General features: G+C 34.5%; 1 protein-coding gene across 3 annotated transcripts in view; it reads right to left on the bottom strand.

Annotated features, from left to right (window-relative positions):
• The window catches only part of GRIK2 (glutamate ionotropic receptor kainate type subunit 2), a 452,717-nt gene that overhangs the window by 216,227 nt on the left and 221,564 nt on the right, over positions 1 to 14,926 (bottom strand). For 2 of the 3 annotated variants that reach the window (XM_076333304.1, XM_076333303.1), the window contains 2 exons: positions 1,952 to 2,095; positions 570 to 677 (listed from right to left, as the gene is read on the bottom strand). The exons of the other annotated variant lie outside the window; for it this stretch is intronic. In XM_076333304.1, coding sequence (XP_076189419.1) covers positions 570 to 677; positions 1,952 to 2,095 — 252 coding nt within the window. The remainder of the gene's footprint in view (positions 1 to 569; positions 678 to 1,951; positions 2,096 to 14,926) is intronic. 3 annotated transcript variants of the gene reach the window in all.

Here is a 14,926-nt window from a genome sequence, read left to right as displayed (position 1 = left end):
ACAAGCAAAATTCATGTCAGAAGACAGACAAACCTGCCAGGGTACCTATTCTTGATATTTTACTACCACTTAGAGATAAAAATTTTGTATTCCAAGAAGAGAATCAAAGTTCCCTCTTAAAACACAGAAAATTGCCAAAATGAAGTTATTTTATTTCATTCTGTTTGAGGTAATTCTTCCTGAATTAGTAAGATGTAAAGAAAATACAAATACACATACCCACAGGTTCACACATGAGGATAGGCAATGGGATTGGAATCACGACTAAAACTAAACTCAATATAGATTGAAGATAAAGTATATTAATGCATCACTCCAGGTCCAGCTGTTCACTCTTCCCCAGTCCTCTTGAATCTAAGAATGTGGCTAGAAGCACACAGTTAAGAGGCCACTAACTGTCAGACATCGAGATAACAGCTTTTACTAGAAGACTTTGAAACCAGGTATCAAGTTGAGAACAAGTATATTGTTTTATGTGACACATGAAATGTTATTGAAAAAGCTACTGTTTTTAGGGGGTGGGTTTTTGTTTTGTTTCTCATCACTTTGGAGGTAAACATCTTACACACCTTTTCAAGACCTTCTTCCTTGAGGCTGATAACATCTAAATCAAAATCGGTCCTTAAGCCATTGGTTTTGTTGAAAGTTATCCTGCCTGTGAGGCCTTCCCAGTGGGCCTATGGAGAAAGAAAAAACAATTTCTATAAATAAATACTTCTTCCTTTTTTTGCCCAAAAAGAACAAATTTTACTTCCGCCAAAATGGGAACATTAATTATTCATTCTATCTAAATAATTTACCTTGTGGCTGATTGTTTTAAAAAATATTTTGTATTCACTTTTTTGCTAATTATATCAACCTTTATTCATCCTTCACAGACAATTTTTTAAACAACCTTCCATGTTAGCCAATAGACTCTTCTTACTAAATGAGATAAAAGGCTGTTTTGTTTTCATTCCTCCATCATTCATGCACGCATTTCCCTTTATGCTTCCCTACATGCCCCCTCTCCTCAAGCCTCAATCTCTTTCATTAACACTGGATTTTATTTTTCTGTCAGGAAATTTCATTCAAATAAAGGCTTACTTTTGCAAGATGATGAGTCTCCTGAAACCACACTGAGACAGCAAAAATTGAGGTCACTGAGCCAGTCTTCCAGAGCTGATTCCTTACTTTTAATAAAGTGCAGTATCCTCATTTTTTTATAACTTAAAATCTACCTAGTTCTAAAACTATACTAAAGTAGAGGAGGGAATGTGGAAAACAAAATTATCATCTTAAAAGGAACCAATATTAAAAACAGGATTATATTCCATTGCAAATAGTTCTCTTTATCGTAGCATTTTGCATATCTAGAATGAGAAATACTGCATTAGGAGTTACTTGTAGTAAAAGGGACTTGAATGCTTTACAGTGTTCACCTTTAGCACCTTAAATTTCCTAGCTTTACTCTAAAGCACTATCTATCAGTATCTAAACAGCATACTAGGACACCAAGGCCACATATTTTAATTCACCATAGCAAAAAAAAAAAAAAGGAGAATTAAACCCAGGGAGTAAACTTCATTTTTGGCCCCTTTGAACTTATACCAATATTTAGTTGCTGAATTTTTCATAGTCAGTCTGTGGTTTGGGTGTTTCGGGGGTTTGGGTTTTTATGTGACAAATGTTCCAACCCCTGCCCCTCCCCAATTATCTACAAACAAAAGTTTTATTTAGAATGCCTTTATTTCACCCTTTTATGTTTCTTTGTTCCAACTAATACCTCAGGAAAACCCGCTTTCAAATAAAAATGCTGTCTTGCTTGCTAAACTCTCTCCACATAACAAGCTGAGAGATTCCCATCTACTGAAAAAAAACAAAGGCAGAGTTCAAGTAGACTGGGAACAAAAGAAAATGGGAGTTGGGAGAAAGGAAAGTAATGAAGCAGGATACTTTATTAGTGACTTACCTCCTTAATGAGACTCATAAAGCGGGTCCCAAACCGCCATGGTTTGTGGCGATTACACTGTAGTGAACTGACAGTCATCTGTGGGAACTGCTGGACAGCCACTGACACCACATGAACTGCATCATACATTAGTGCTGCGTCCGTCTGAAATTAGAATGAAATCAGAACCATGAACACAAAACAAAAACATGTGACAGCCCAGCAGTGAGAGAAGGAAACAAAAAATTAACACTGCTTGTTCTGTTAAAGGGAGAAAATGATCTGATTGCTTGTGTAGCACTGTAAAATGCAGCCTTACTGGCAAGTCCTACAAAAGATGTGTCAGGACCTTCAGTCTCAGCTTTTCTCTTTTTAATGCTGAAAAAAGGGCCCAAATACCAACTTTTCAGATCACAGGAGAACACTGGTCTCTCTGATGACTCATGTTACTTTAAAAAAGCAGTGTATTAGGGGGCTATATAAATCACTGTATGCAAGTTTGATTCAAGTCAGTTATTTCCATGAGTGAGGCAAAAGAAAAAAATGAAAAGATTAGCAAGGCAGCAAAACCTTACTTATGAAGGAAAGTGCACAGGCTAAGGAAATATATGTTTTTCTGTTTTGAAATTACAGACTAGATACAGTCCCAAAGGTACTCAACTGATTCATTAATAACTTTTTATGGGTATCAGTTTAAATCCCTAGGACAAATCTAACCAGTATCTTCTATAAATCAGAGGCAAACTAGAATGGTATTAAAATGCACATTCATTTTAACGGTTTTCATGTCCCACCCTAAATAAATAGGCTGTTTAGACCTGGTATGTACTAACTAATGTTGTATTAGCAAAGGACAGAGACAGCCTCTCAGCACACACTGTCATGCTGTACAAGAAACTGACATCTCTCTCCTGTTCTATTTGATAAACAGAGGCAAGCCTTGGAACCAAAAGCAAGAGAGGACCTTAGATTCAGCTGGTGGAAATGAATGTTACGCCATCTGCTCAGCATACCTTAGAGAAAAAGGACCTATTTCCCCTTCTCATTCACATAATTAGTGAGCTGTGAAATTAGTTCTTTAATGGATAGGAAACCTGGAGATTATTGCACTTGTCACAATACAATACAATGCAATACAAAATGAGCTTATATAGTGCCTTTCATGCAAATGCATCCCAAGGCTCTTTACAATAAAACTAAACATAAAAATGCAAAAATGCTCTACCATTATAGCCCATAAGCTACTGTTAAAGGGGAAAATATACGTTTACATTTAAATGGGTCTCCCAAGGAGAGATTTCAAAATTCAAACAGAAATAAATCCTAATTTTAAAATAGCCAGTATAATAGGCTTCGATGATCTCAGATGCCACGTAGTTTATGCAGGGGCTCCAAATCAGTCAGAAAATATTTTTGCTGCCAAATTGTTCATTATCTTCAAGGCATTAAAGTGCTTTTAAGGCAAGCAGATATTTGACAAGGAGGCAGCAAAACACCAAAAAGTTGGAATGACATGCTGAGTAAGCATCATACAAAGCTTAATATTCTAGAAGCAGTACTTGGCAGTAGTTGAAGTCTAGACAACAGTTTTTTAAATAAACTATACAATAAGTACAACACATTTATCTGGTTCAGAAATGCAAACTTTTTTTTTTTTAATATGACCTTTATTTCTAAACCTGTAGTCCTTGCACCAATGAAGGAAAACTGAAATTGCTGTGAGACTTTAGCAAAAGCAGCCCATTAAGAAGCAACCAGAATTTCAAAAACAGCATTAACTGATTAATTACATATAAATTTGGACACAGAACTGATAAGACTCATCAGCAGGAATCAAATGGACATTATGCTAGATGCAGAGCAACATGGCTTTTTGTCAAATTCTATGAGCCACTGAGCTGGAAATCTGTAGGATGACAGGACAGTCAACTCCAGTGGAAGCATTAAAAAAGCCATTGCAGTTTTAGGAGTAATTCAAATTCTGATAATATTCTTCATATTTGACTGATGAATATTGCTTCACTGGAAATAAATCTAAATCAGAATGTACTTCTTTTAAATGCACACAACATAAAGTAATCACTGGCTAGAAGCTGAGTGCCCTATTTGATTTTTAGATGCTACAAGATAAATCCCTTATTGACATAGGATGAGATTCCACAATCCACCTTGTACAGGAAGATTAAAGTTAAATGTAGGCTTAAATGTTTGTACTGAATAAAGACAGAGAGAACCATATGCTCAAAAATATATTGGATTAGTGATTCAATATTGCACTCATCTCACTGGGTGCAATCATTGATTTCGCTGCAAGAGAAATAAACAGCACAGAACTCAGGAAAAGATATAAAATATATATTTGAATTTGCAGGTTGGGCTGTCCTCTTGGTTGGTCACTTTACCTTTCCTCTAAGAGACAGTAGGAATTAATAGCTGTTGGCCTAGATCTCCACCCTTGTTCATAAGGCTTGCTAAGCTTTACGTCTCACTTGTCCTTTGTCCATACCACTTTCTCTTCCTTAAATCACACTTTTGGTACTACGGTTTGTGGTACAGGAAGTACTGCAGGTTTCAGCAAGAGACTGTTTGGGGACCAGGGAGGAAATGTCCCTAATTAATTTTTTAGGATTCTTTATTTTATCTAAACAGAGATTAGCAGTCTGGAAGGAAAAAGATGTAGAAGCTTCAGGAGAAGCAATGGTTCCTGAATTTCAGATAGAAACCTGCTACAATGTTTCTGTTCACTGAAGAATCACATAATACAAGAAAATAATCTTATTTAAACATGAGATTAGTACTGTTTAAGTCAACTTGTATAAACCTTTTAAGAATTATGTTGTATTTCACAGATATATCTTGGTACAGTTTCAGAACCATGGGTTGAGGGGGTTTTTTGGTTTCACAATCCTACTTAGTATTTATGGTAACTTCCTTGGATACAGATAAACTCTTCTAAAATACTGCTCATGATACTGTCATTTGTATTTCTACAACTACAAAATAAAAATATTACTACAACTACAGAAGCTACAAAAATTTTTCATCAATTTGAAATAGAATGAGTTTCAGTCAGGTGATTAAGATGTCAGGTGACATATGTCCGTGACCACAAGTCTGTTTTTCAGTTGACTCTATCAAGTAACAAGAAAGCTTTTGGCACTCAGAGGTAACAGCTTAATCAGAGACATGATTTCAGTCACAGTATATCTCAAATAGAGAGAAAGTACAAATCTGTGCTTGATTTTTATCCCAAACTCAGTTGGATACTACACATTTCTTCTCAATACTGTTCTGGCATTCCTTTACCTCCTGTCTTACTGTGGGTGTTGTGTTTGCCTCTTTCACATGTGTTTCTGTATAATCACTTCTGAGTCTTGCTAAATTACTTGCTAAATACTAACAAATTGCTTGCAAGTACTCTAATCTCACTGTGAAAGGGCTCTGGTGGAGCTAGACTCAGTATAAAGAAGGTAGACAGAGTCCTCTCTATTATTAGAGAAAGAGTCTATTATTTCTCCCCAGACCTCCCCAGAGTAAGAGGTGGTCTTTTTCTTCTCTGTCCCCAGCTGCACCCAAAGATTTCAAAGACGTGATAAGCTCTAGTAGAAATATGCTGTGATTTTTGTCACACGCTTGGTTGTCCTGGTTAATCAGTATTGTAGGGAGGGTTTGAGTTTTGGGGGCTTGGAGCTGGGGCAGAAGGTTGGCAGGGTAGTGTTTTTTACTGGTTTCAAACCCACATGGGCAAAGCTAGTGCAGAAGAAACCCACTATAGCCTGGGTCATAGCCAAGAAGAAGTCTTCCCCACACAGTGGAACTGACAAACTGCTTCTCTGCCAAGTTTTTCTGCCCTTCTTATGACATAAAAAAAGTATGATTTTCAGTGACCTTCAGCATGGCTGGTAGGTTAGACAAGAATCAGCTGAAAATCCTGAAACCAAATAGGCTGCTTATGCGCTACAGCTGCAACCTGAGATCTAGGTCTGTATCTTAAGACCTTCCAAAAAAGTGAGAGAAAGGGCTCCCACTCTGACATATAGATAAAATCCAAGCAAGCCTAACAGAACAGTGGAATCATGGTCTTCATAACCATCTTCAGACTTACAGTTTATAAGAGTTCATTGATGTCCTTTCATATCTGACTCAACAAATGTGCTAACTGCTTTTGGAATACCCGTGCTTAATTAACTATTAAGGGTTAAAAAAAAATGCAGATTCCACATTTAATGACATTGAATCATGACTTGTGTGTGCACCTTATTTGCACAGCAATGTTTTTGTATGACATTTCCATTTATCTCCATCAAACTATAAGAAGATTTCATGTACCAGTAAACCACTCCTCTCTGGTTCATATCTCAGTGCTCCAGAATTATCTCTAAATTGCAAAAATACGTGCTTTATTTTTAGAAAACATGATTTTTATCACGCAATCAAGTTTAACATTAATTTAAGATGAAGGATTGCTAGGCTAATTCTGTTTCTTCATGAGCTATATCATAAATACTACGCTTCTCAGTCAGAAAAAAATCATATTTCAGCTTTTACTATAACAAATTGTAGTCCTCTATAATCTACAATTAAAAAAAAAATGGAACTGTTACATAGGCATGATCTGGAAGAACTTTCAATTACTCAAATACAGATGATTAAAACCAGCTTGAAAGCAGGAAAAAACCCTCAGGTTTTCAATTAAATGTTAAATTAAACTAATGTGATTGGTTTTCCCCTTAATTAAATTTATTACTAATAAAAGTCTATGAAAAAATATGGTCTTCTACTTAAAAGGTGCTCTGTGAAGTACTTGAAAACACCAAGAAATTTTCTACATTGCGTGACATATGAAATAAGTCAACAGAAAAGAGAAGCTTAATAAATTTACTTTTTGTTCCTTAGTATTTGATCCAGTGTGGATCCCAGACAAGAATGAGTTATTTGCAATATTAGTAGTTTATTTTCCCTAGATCAGAAGATTCTTGTTTTTACAAATCTGTGACACACCAGATCTCATAATTGCCCTCTTTTCTCTACCAATTTTTTTCAGTGACTGTGGGAAACTTTTTCCACAGAAAAGGAGTCAAAAAAGAGGGCCAAGTAAGAGGGTTTTTTTTAAAAAGAAAAGGTTTAGTTAGTTAACTAAATTATCCCCCTAACAATACAAGGATTACCTTTATGAGGATTAGACTGCTAGACTGCTTAATCATTTGCAAAATGCTTTTATGGTAAGTGTAAGACATTATTAAAGACAACCTCCTTCCAAGTATGATAGATACTTGTTTACAGTGATCTGTATTTTGTGTTTGAACTTGACTTTATTCATTCAAGTCACGTCCAGTAAAAGCAAATTAATATCCTTTTAACTCTGAAAGAAAGAAGGAAAAGAAAGGGGAAAAAAAGGAAAGGTTTTATGTGTGTAAAAGAAGGAATAAAACTTCAAAATTTGTCTTAGAATTAAATTCAGATACAACTCTTCCATAACACAACTTGAAACTCTCTAGACAGTCTAACAAGACTGGATTTTCCACAACAAAAATTTTAAATATTTGATTCAGAAAAGATGTAAAAATATATTTCTTCATCAAAGACAAAGCAAATGAGAAAGAAAATGCAATAGTGTAATATTCTATAACTCAATTGACAGGCCCTGTCCTATCACAAGGTGGAGATCTGAATCTGCATTTACCAGTCACTACTGTCATTAGTATCAGGTTACAAATACATCATAAATTAAATATATCTAGATTTTTATGCAAAGACAAAAATTTTGCTAAATTTTTTTAAACAGTTCTTTAACAAATAAAATGTTCCATGCAAAACAAAACTGAAGTAAAAAATAATAATCTTGAAACATAGTATTCTGATTCTCTGGTCAGTTCTGTGTTAAACTGAATTGACTCACTAAAAATTTCAAGGGGAGGACACTGTACAGTTCTCTTGAAATACTGCATTGCATGAGCCAAGCTTTTTCCACTGATTAGTAAAGTATGCATATACTTTTCTACTTTTTAGTTCTTATGCTATCTTTACCTGCATATTATCTGAATAAGTACTACTGCATTAAGCAGGATAGCTTATATTTTTCATATGCAGCTCATTATTCTCTTCAAGGTTATCTCTGTCTTCCTGTCTCTAGTCAGTCAAATTTTGCCCTTGTGAAATAAGTCCAACTACAATTAGAAGGCCAAACTGCTCACAGGGTTTTGCCTAGTGTCTGATGGTCACTAACGTATTCTGAAAAATTTTGTGCATTAATTAAAATGAGGCTTAAATTCTTTTCAAGTGTGACTTCATTAGCTGCATCAAAAATGAAAAGAAACTGAATGCAAATGCTCGCAAATGTATATCTGCATTTGTTTCCTAGGTGACCATGACAAAAGTATCCAGATAAATGCATAAAAGTGAAAGAACACTTTCCACTTTTTTTTTTTAACAAAGTCCATGAAAATGTGTGAACATGTTAAAAGCAATTCATGTGAAGTCTTTAATGCATTCTGAAACTTATTTCATCATATAATATTTGTTACTGAATTTCCTTTAGCTACACAGCCAGCCATCTAAGACCATAGTATCTTCTGAAATAAACGTAGTTCAGACTGACTGGTCACTGGTTTAACAAAGTGCTAACATGCTCATTTCATACTGCAACAAGATTCTCTCGCTGAGCTTGTACTTATGGTAACTGCCCTTGTGAGAGTTTAGAACATAATGAGAATGTTACGTTCCCATTTGGCAAAAGGAGTGTAAGTACACGAGGCAGGGCATGTTCCAGAAGGCCTGAATTTTCCATTGGCCCTTATAAATTGTATCTTATTTCTTACACAACAGTAATGCCTTCAATAGAACACAAGATGCAAAGTCAGGTTGTTGGTTTGGTGGGGTTTTTTTTCAACTCCCAATATATCCAGACTATTTCTACTCAGCTTTATGAGGGACAGAGATGACATAGTACAATTAGGAAGGTAAGAACAGCAGCTCTGTTTCTTTGATCCGACAGCCTGAACAAGTAGTGGATACTGGAGGTACAATGAACAGGACAGCCTAGTCAAATCTCCTCCCTCCCCAGCATAACCTTTTTATGGAGAAATAACATTATTTAGGATGCACTGCACAATAAGGATTTACAATGGCATACTTATTCATTTCAAAGCCCTCAAAAATGTCCCATAATCAATCTCCTTAGCCTGTTAAGCAGTACTTCTCCTTTGATAATTACTTATTTTTCTCTCAGTTATCCTTACTGACAATTTAACACACAACACATAATTATTAATTACAAAAACTTGAATAAATGGCATATTACATAAACAAACAAAACACTTCCTTTTTTTGTTCTACCGAACTCCCCACCACCTGCCTTTCATTTTTTCCCATATTAGTCTTATTTTCTAGATTATTTCCATTGTAAGCACAGTGAACAGAAATAGGCCTCTGTGCAGATTATTATTATTATTATTATTATTATTATTATTATTATTATTTTCCTTTGAAGACTGACTTTATCATAGAAGCTGACTCCACTTCCTTTCTTTTAAACAACTCAGGAAAAATAGATAAGAACAAAGATGTGAGAAAAGTCTGACAACACTCAGAAGTCACAAAGGGGTGACCACCCACAGTGCAGAAGAGCTCTCATTACTAACACTGTCTATCACTTTCCTTAAAAACTGTCCTGTTTGACAGAAAATGACAAAGTTGCCTTTAAAAATTACTGGATAGGAACTACAGAAGCTATGATACTGTACCTATAAAAATAGGAGCCAAGATTTACTTATAAAAATCCGCAGTTTCTTTATTATAGATTCTACTATTGCATGGTCAGAAAATTTTAAGGGCCAGATCTTGAATTATGTGAGGAAAATGTGATTTTAACTCACAAAACAGAATAACTGGTAACATAAGAACTTTTTTCCCACAAATGCTCATATAGTGTGGTGCCAATAGTCCTAACATTACGCTACTTGAAGGTTGATTCACCACATATCCTTGATCAGCTACCTCCAAACTACAGGTAGTTTCAAATCTGCACTACAAAGTGATTTTCCAAGGAGGTCCAGAACAAGAGATTAATATTGAAGAAAGTAATTTTTCTTTAAATTTTTTAGGTCTAATGTTAAGCAAAGAATGGTTGGATAAGAAGATGAAGAGAAAGCATCTAACTATTCATGGCCTGTATGGTGTTATTTTAATCACTATAATCTGGAATATTTTCCCATTTTCAGAAATGATTTCTCAGAAAGGGCAGTCGGAGAATTACAAAACTCCATGGATCTATCCACTGTTATTTTATTTGGGGCAATTACAGTCTCTGGTTAATGGGACAGACATATATTCCATTGCTTCCAGTCAGTGTTTGAACTGCAGTTCCTAAAATTTTACGTTATTTTCTACATTTTATATATACATATATATGAGAGATAATTTTCTATAATAAGTTATTATAATAATAAAGCAAAGAATGATCATGTTTAGAAACTTCTACAAGGTTCCAGTCATACGCATAAAAAAAGACAGAAAAGGTTGAATTTACCACAAAGACGAAAAAGTCAGAAGTTTAGATTGAACAGACACAAGAACAAAAGGGTTTATGTTTAATTACATAACAAAATATACATCAAGACAAATGAAGCCTAAAGAACAGTCCAAAGGAAATATTCATATCACAAGTATGTTCAATAACATGAACTATTTAGGACCACACAGATCTGTAAGAGGCACAAGAATATAGTATCTTTCTCTATATACATATAGAGAAAGATATATATGTATACATACATATCTGTATACATATATTGCAGAAAAATTTGAATATCAAAGTAAATATAGATTTAAGTTTATTCTTTACTACTCCTTTACGCACTATGAGATGAAACTAGATTTTTTTAAATACAGTTTTGCATTGCAGTAAAATCATACAAAGTTTTACAGTATACTTGGAAAAAAGATAGAAGGGTAAATCATGCCATGCCATACTCATTTTACAACCACAAAGTGATTGTCATCATACCTGTCCTCACTCAAAAGTAAATAAGTATCATACACATACTGCCCCCCCCCCCCCCTTTTTTTTTAATGCTATACAGTTATGAGTATACAGCTTGGTGAAACACAGCTTTCAATAATGAGGTTTACACTTCATATTGTAAACTAGATTCAGGAGAAAAGGTCCTTCAGGACATTTAGGAAGAATTAGACAAGAGATTAGCTGTAAAACCTAAATTGCCCCGTGCCATTCCATATCAAGAAACAGTTCTCTCTAACGAATGCGACCCAAGACATAAGGTGTATAGAAATTCTAGGCAGCTCTGTGTTAAAGAAAGTCTACAGCAAACCAGTACAGCAAAACAGCTAGGCAGACAGACAGAGAGAAAAACCTTTCCAAGTTAACATTACGTAAGTAGACCAGGTACATCTTACCTTTTCTTAAATATTTCCAACTGTATTGGAAAGCATAAAAGCAAATAAATGCTTTTATATTCTCTTAACCTACCTCAGGTTAAGAATTATTTCTAGGCAATAAGGGAACAAAAAAGCATTTATCAATCCAAAATATGACAAATCTAGCCAAGCTCAATAAAACACTCTCTTGGGTATCCCATATCTCTATGGGATATGCACCCCATAGAATCTCGTATTGCAGTTTGAACACAGTTTGGGCAGCAATAATGGAAGAAAAGTCCTTTCAGCAATTCATAGTAACAAGGATATTAGTGTAGCATTAAGTAAGATAGCTGTGGGCACACTTGGACTCTGAGCAGTGTCTTCAAGGAGTTTGTTATACAAGGCCACAGGAATAAATGTATTGGAAGAAATTAACTTTTAAAAATATTTTTTTGGACAGTTGCACGATATGTTAACATTTGTATAAGTAGGACATAAGCAGGTGATACAAGTCAGCATACTATTTCACAGGGATGTAACAACTGCCTGGAAGAATAAAGCAGAATTAGGAATCCTCTAACCGGCAGAAGTATTAGAAAAGAAACTGAAAGAACATCATTTCTGTAGCCTATGAAAACAATGACTGAGAACAACCGTTGAGGAGAACAGAAACCAGGGAAGAAAGGAAAGCTAAAGAGCACAGAATAACAAGCACGGATGCAAAAATGACAAAACAAAAAAAATTAATAGGAGTCATTTTATCTTACAGACAGATAGAGGCTTAAGTTGTATGAGATTTAAAAATCTTTAACAAACATTAAAAGAACTGCTGCACAAAACCACCAACAGAAGATATTTCAGTTAGACGATGCCTGACAAATGTAGTAGCATGCATACAAATTCCAGAGACCCAACATACTACTATTACTCACAGAAAGCTCTCCTACTCAAGGCAATTATAATGAGTGAATGAAATTAAGAAGAAACAGCTTGCAAAACTAGTTCCTCCCCACCTCGGGTAATAAAATCTATTGCCCCTGAAATCATTTCACTTAATTCTCACTTGGTAACACATCCCACAAAACCATTTTGCTGAGTGAGATTTAATAAATCTCTCAGCCTGGGATTAAATTTTACTGGTTTATGAACTGTTAAATTGCATTGTATGCTTATTAAAGCTGATGTTTTCTTACTTCTTGACACATTCCCAACTCCACCCTGGGGTACAATTAAGCAAACAGTAGAGATTGTGTTTTCACCCCCAAAAATGCATTCCAACTGGGTACAAAGATATGAGCATCAGCAAGCTACAAACAATGTTCATCTAACTTTTTTAAAAATCAAAGAACTTGTTAGCATAAACTCCTTTTTAAAAAATATGGTACTATTTCAGCTGAATAATCATCACATTAAGGCATAGCTGCTTAGATTATTTATTAACATTTAGTTGCCCAGTGAATTTTAAACAGGATGGCTGTTTACAGAGATGTGTATGTGATTTTAAGTAGAGACAAAACAGATGCAAATTATTTTCCCCATCATCAAAATACTTGTTTTAACATCTGAACAAAGCAAATTATTTATTTCTTATATTATTGAAAAAGGCCTTAAAACTAACAAACAATTTTTTTTTTTTAAATCTATAAAAAGTAGAACTTTTTTTAATAGGCTAGGCAATTTTTTTGGAAAAAGTGTAATTTTGTCTTACACAGAGAGAGAAAGGAAAAGATCTTCCTCTTTTGCCTCAATGCCTCACAGTTTGATCTCCAATTCTCAGAGAAATGGCAAAGTGGAACATGAAAAAATTACAAATTTTGAGAAAATGTCAAGAGAACAAGAGAATAAGAAAAGCACTCCAAAGGATAGCGATGCTGTTGCCATTACATAGGAAAGAATATGCATTTTTTTATTGACAGAATAAAAACATATTTCCCAGCATAAAAGTTTGAAGTGGTAGAACTTTTTTCATCTCACAAAACAATCTCAGATAATCATGTAATTTGATAGGATATTTATGGTGTTAAGAACCTTGAAGTATCTGAAAATGCATTAGGCAGGTAACCACTTATTGCAGCTTGATTTTAACTTACTGGAGGTGAAATTTTCTGACAATTTGAAATTTTGCCAGCAATTAACACAGGAGATGTAGTTAGCACGTAGCTTTAACACAGGTTTTTCTGAAATAAGAACAGCAGCAGTATTTCTCTCTTCTGCTTGACCTTTGATTCAGGACCTGAATTTCATTTTAGCAAATAAAATGCTAAAGATTGAGAATGCACCCTGAAGTGCACAGGAAAATTTTGAATTATGTTTTCTGACAAGGACACTTAGTCATTCTTGTGGAGCAAAAGCTTAAATCTTAAGTATGAGGGAAAATTTCAGTTAAGGGAATAAGTAGAAAGGGTCTGAGAATATTTAGAAATGCATCTTTTTTTTCAATGTTTAAATTTGATTGGATGACAGTCTGGTTTCAAAGCCAGTCCCTCTACACAAGGTTTGCTATTCTGATGTAAGGTTAAGCTGTGATTGATTTCCTGAACTTTCTGATCAACTTCTCATTCTCACTTATTTTTAAATTAACCATTTATTGGACAGGTTATCTGTCACTGCCATGTACAAGTGTTCAGGGTGGTTTACTTCTTTCCAATCACAGAAAGAGGAAAAAGGTCCCAATATAAATAATTCAGCCTATATGGTCATCTACATTTATCTGAAATAAACACTGTTAACTGTATGAAAAAAAATTAAGGCCAAAAAAATAGTTCTATAATGATATTTTTTAGAAATTTATTTTCTCCCATTTTCTGTCTTCTAACTAACAAGACTACATAAAGTGTGATTTCATAAGACACTGTAAATGTACCATCATGTCATAAACTCTACTAATCCAAGAAGCAAATGAATTTCAGTGTACTGCTTGCAATAGCAAATGCTGTCTGACTGCATAAGCACTTGAAGAACTGTGCTTATAATATACAGTTAGGAACGATGTGTTATGATGTTAGGTTTCTATATATCCTTAAAAACAAATGTAAATTTTTCAGGTGAAAGTTATTCTGAAGTACTTTCTCAACCTTTCTTCTGAACTTTAGAAATTATGGTATGTGCTATAATATTTTTTGCAATAAAAAAACCCATCATGCTCTTTTATATACCTTAAGGACAGATAGCAAAAACCTAATTACCAGGAACAATGGGTCATTATTTGGTCTTTGGTAGTCTATTTCCTTTCATCTGTTCTCCCGCTCAAAAATCAATATGATTGTGATCACTGCAACTCCATCAACCACATCCATAATAAAGAGCTGTCTGCTACTATTATATTAGCTCAGTATTCAAGACTTATCACACTCTATGAAAAGTCCCTCTGCATGAGCAATTCATAAGTAATTACAGAAAGATCCTACTCAGCATACACACTGAACACCTTTGTACCCACATGCAGCGCGAAAGTACACCTGACAACGCAAACAACTAGAGAGGCATAAAGTTAGAATAATCCAGAGATTAAATGCAAATCTGATCAAAAATTAAGACAAAAAGCATTCTAAAGAATGAATCCCTACATATTCTGTTATTGTGTCCTGTAAAAGTTTCACAATGTTTGAGGATTTCAGA

Source organism: Aptenodytes patagonicus, chromosome 3 (genome assembly GCF_965638725.1).
Source record: "Aptenodytes patagonicus chromosome 3, bAptPat1.pri.cur, whole genome shotgun sequence".
Taxonomy (NCBI): Eukaryota; Metazoa; Chordata; class Aves; order Sphenisciformes; family Spheniscidae; genus Aptenodytes; species Aptenodytes patagonicus.
The sequence above is the reverse complement of the archived record's forward strand: the minus strand, read 5'-3'. Positions and strand labels throughout refer to the sequence as shown.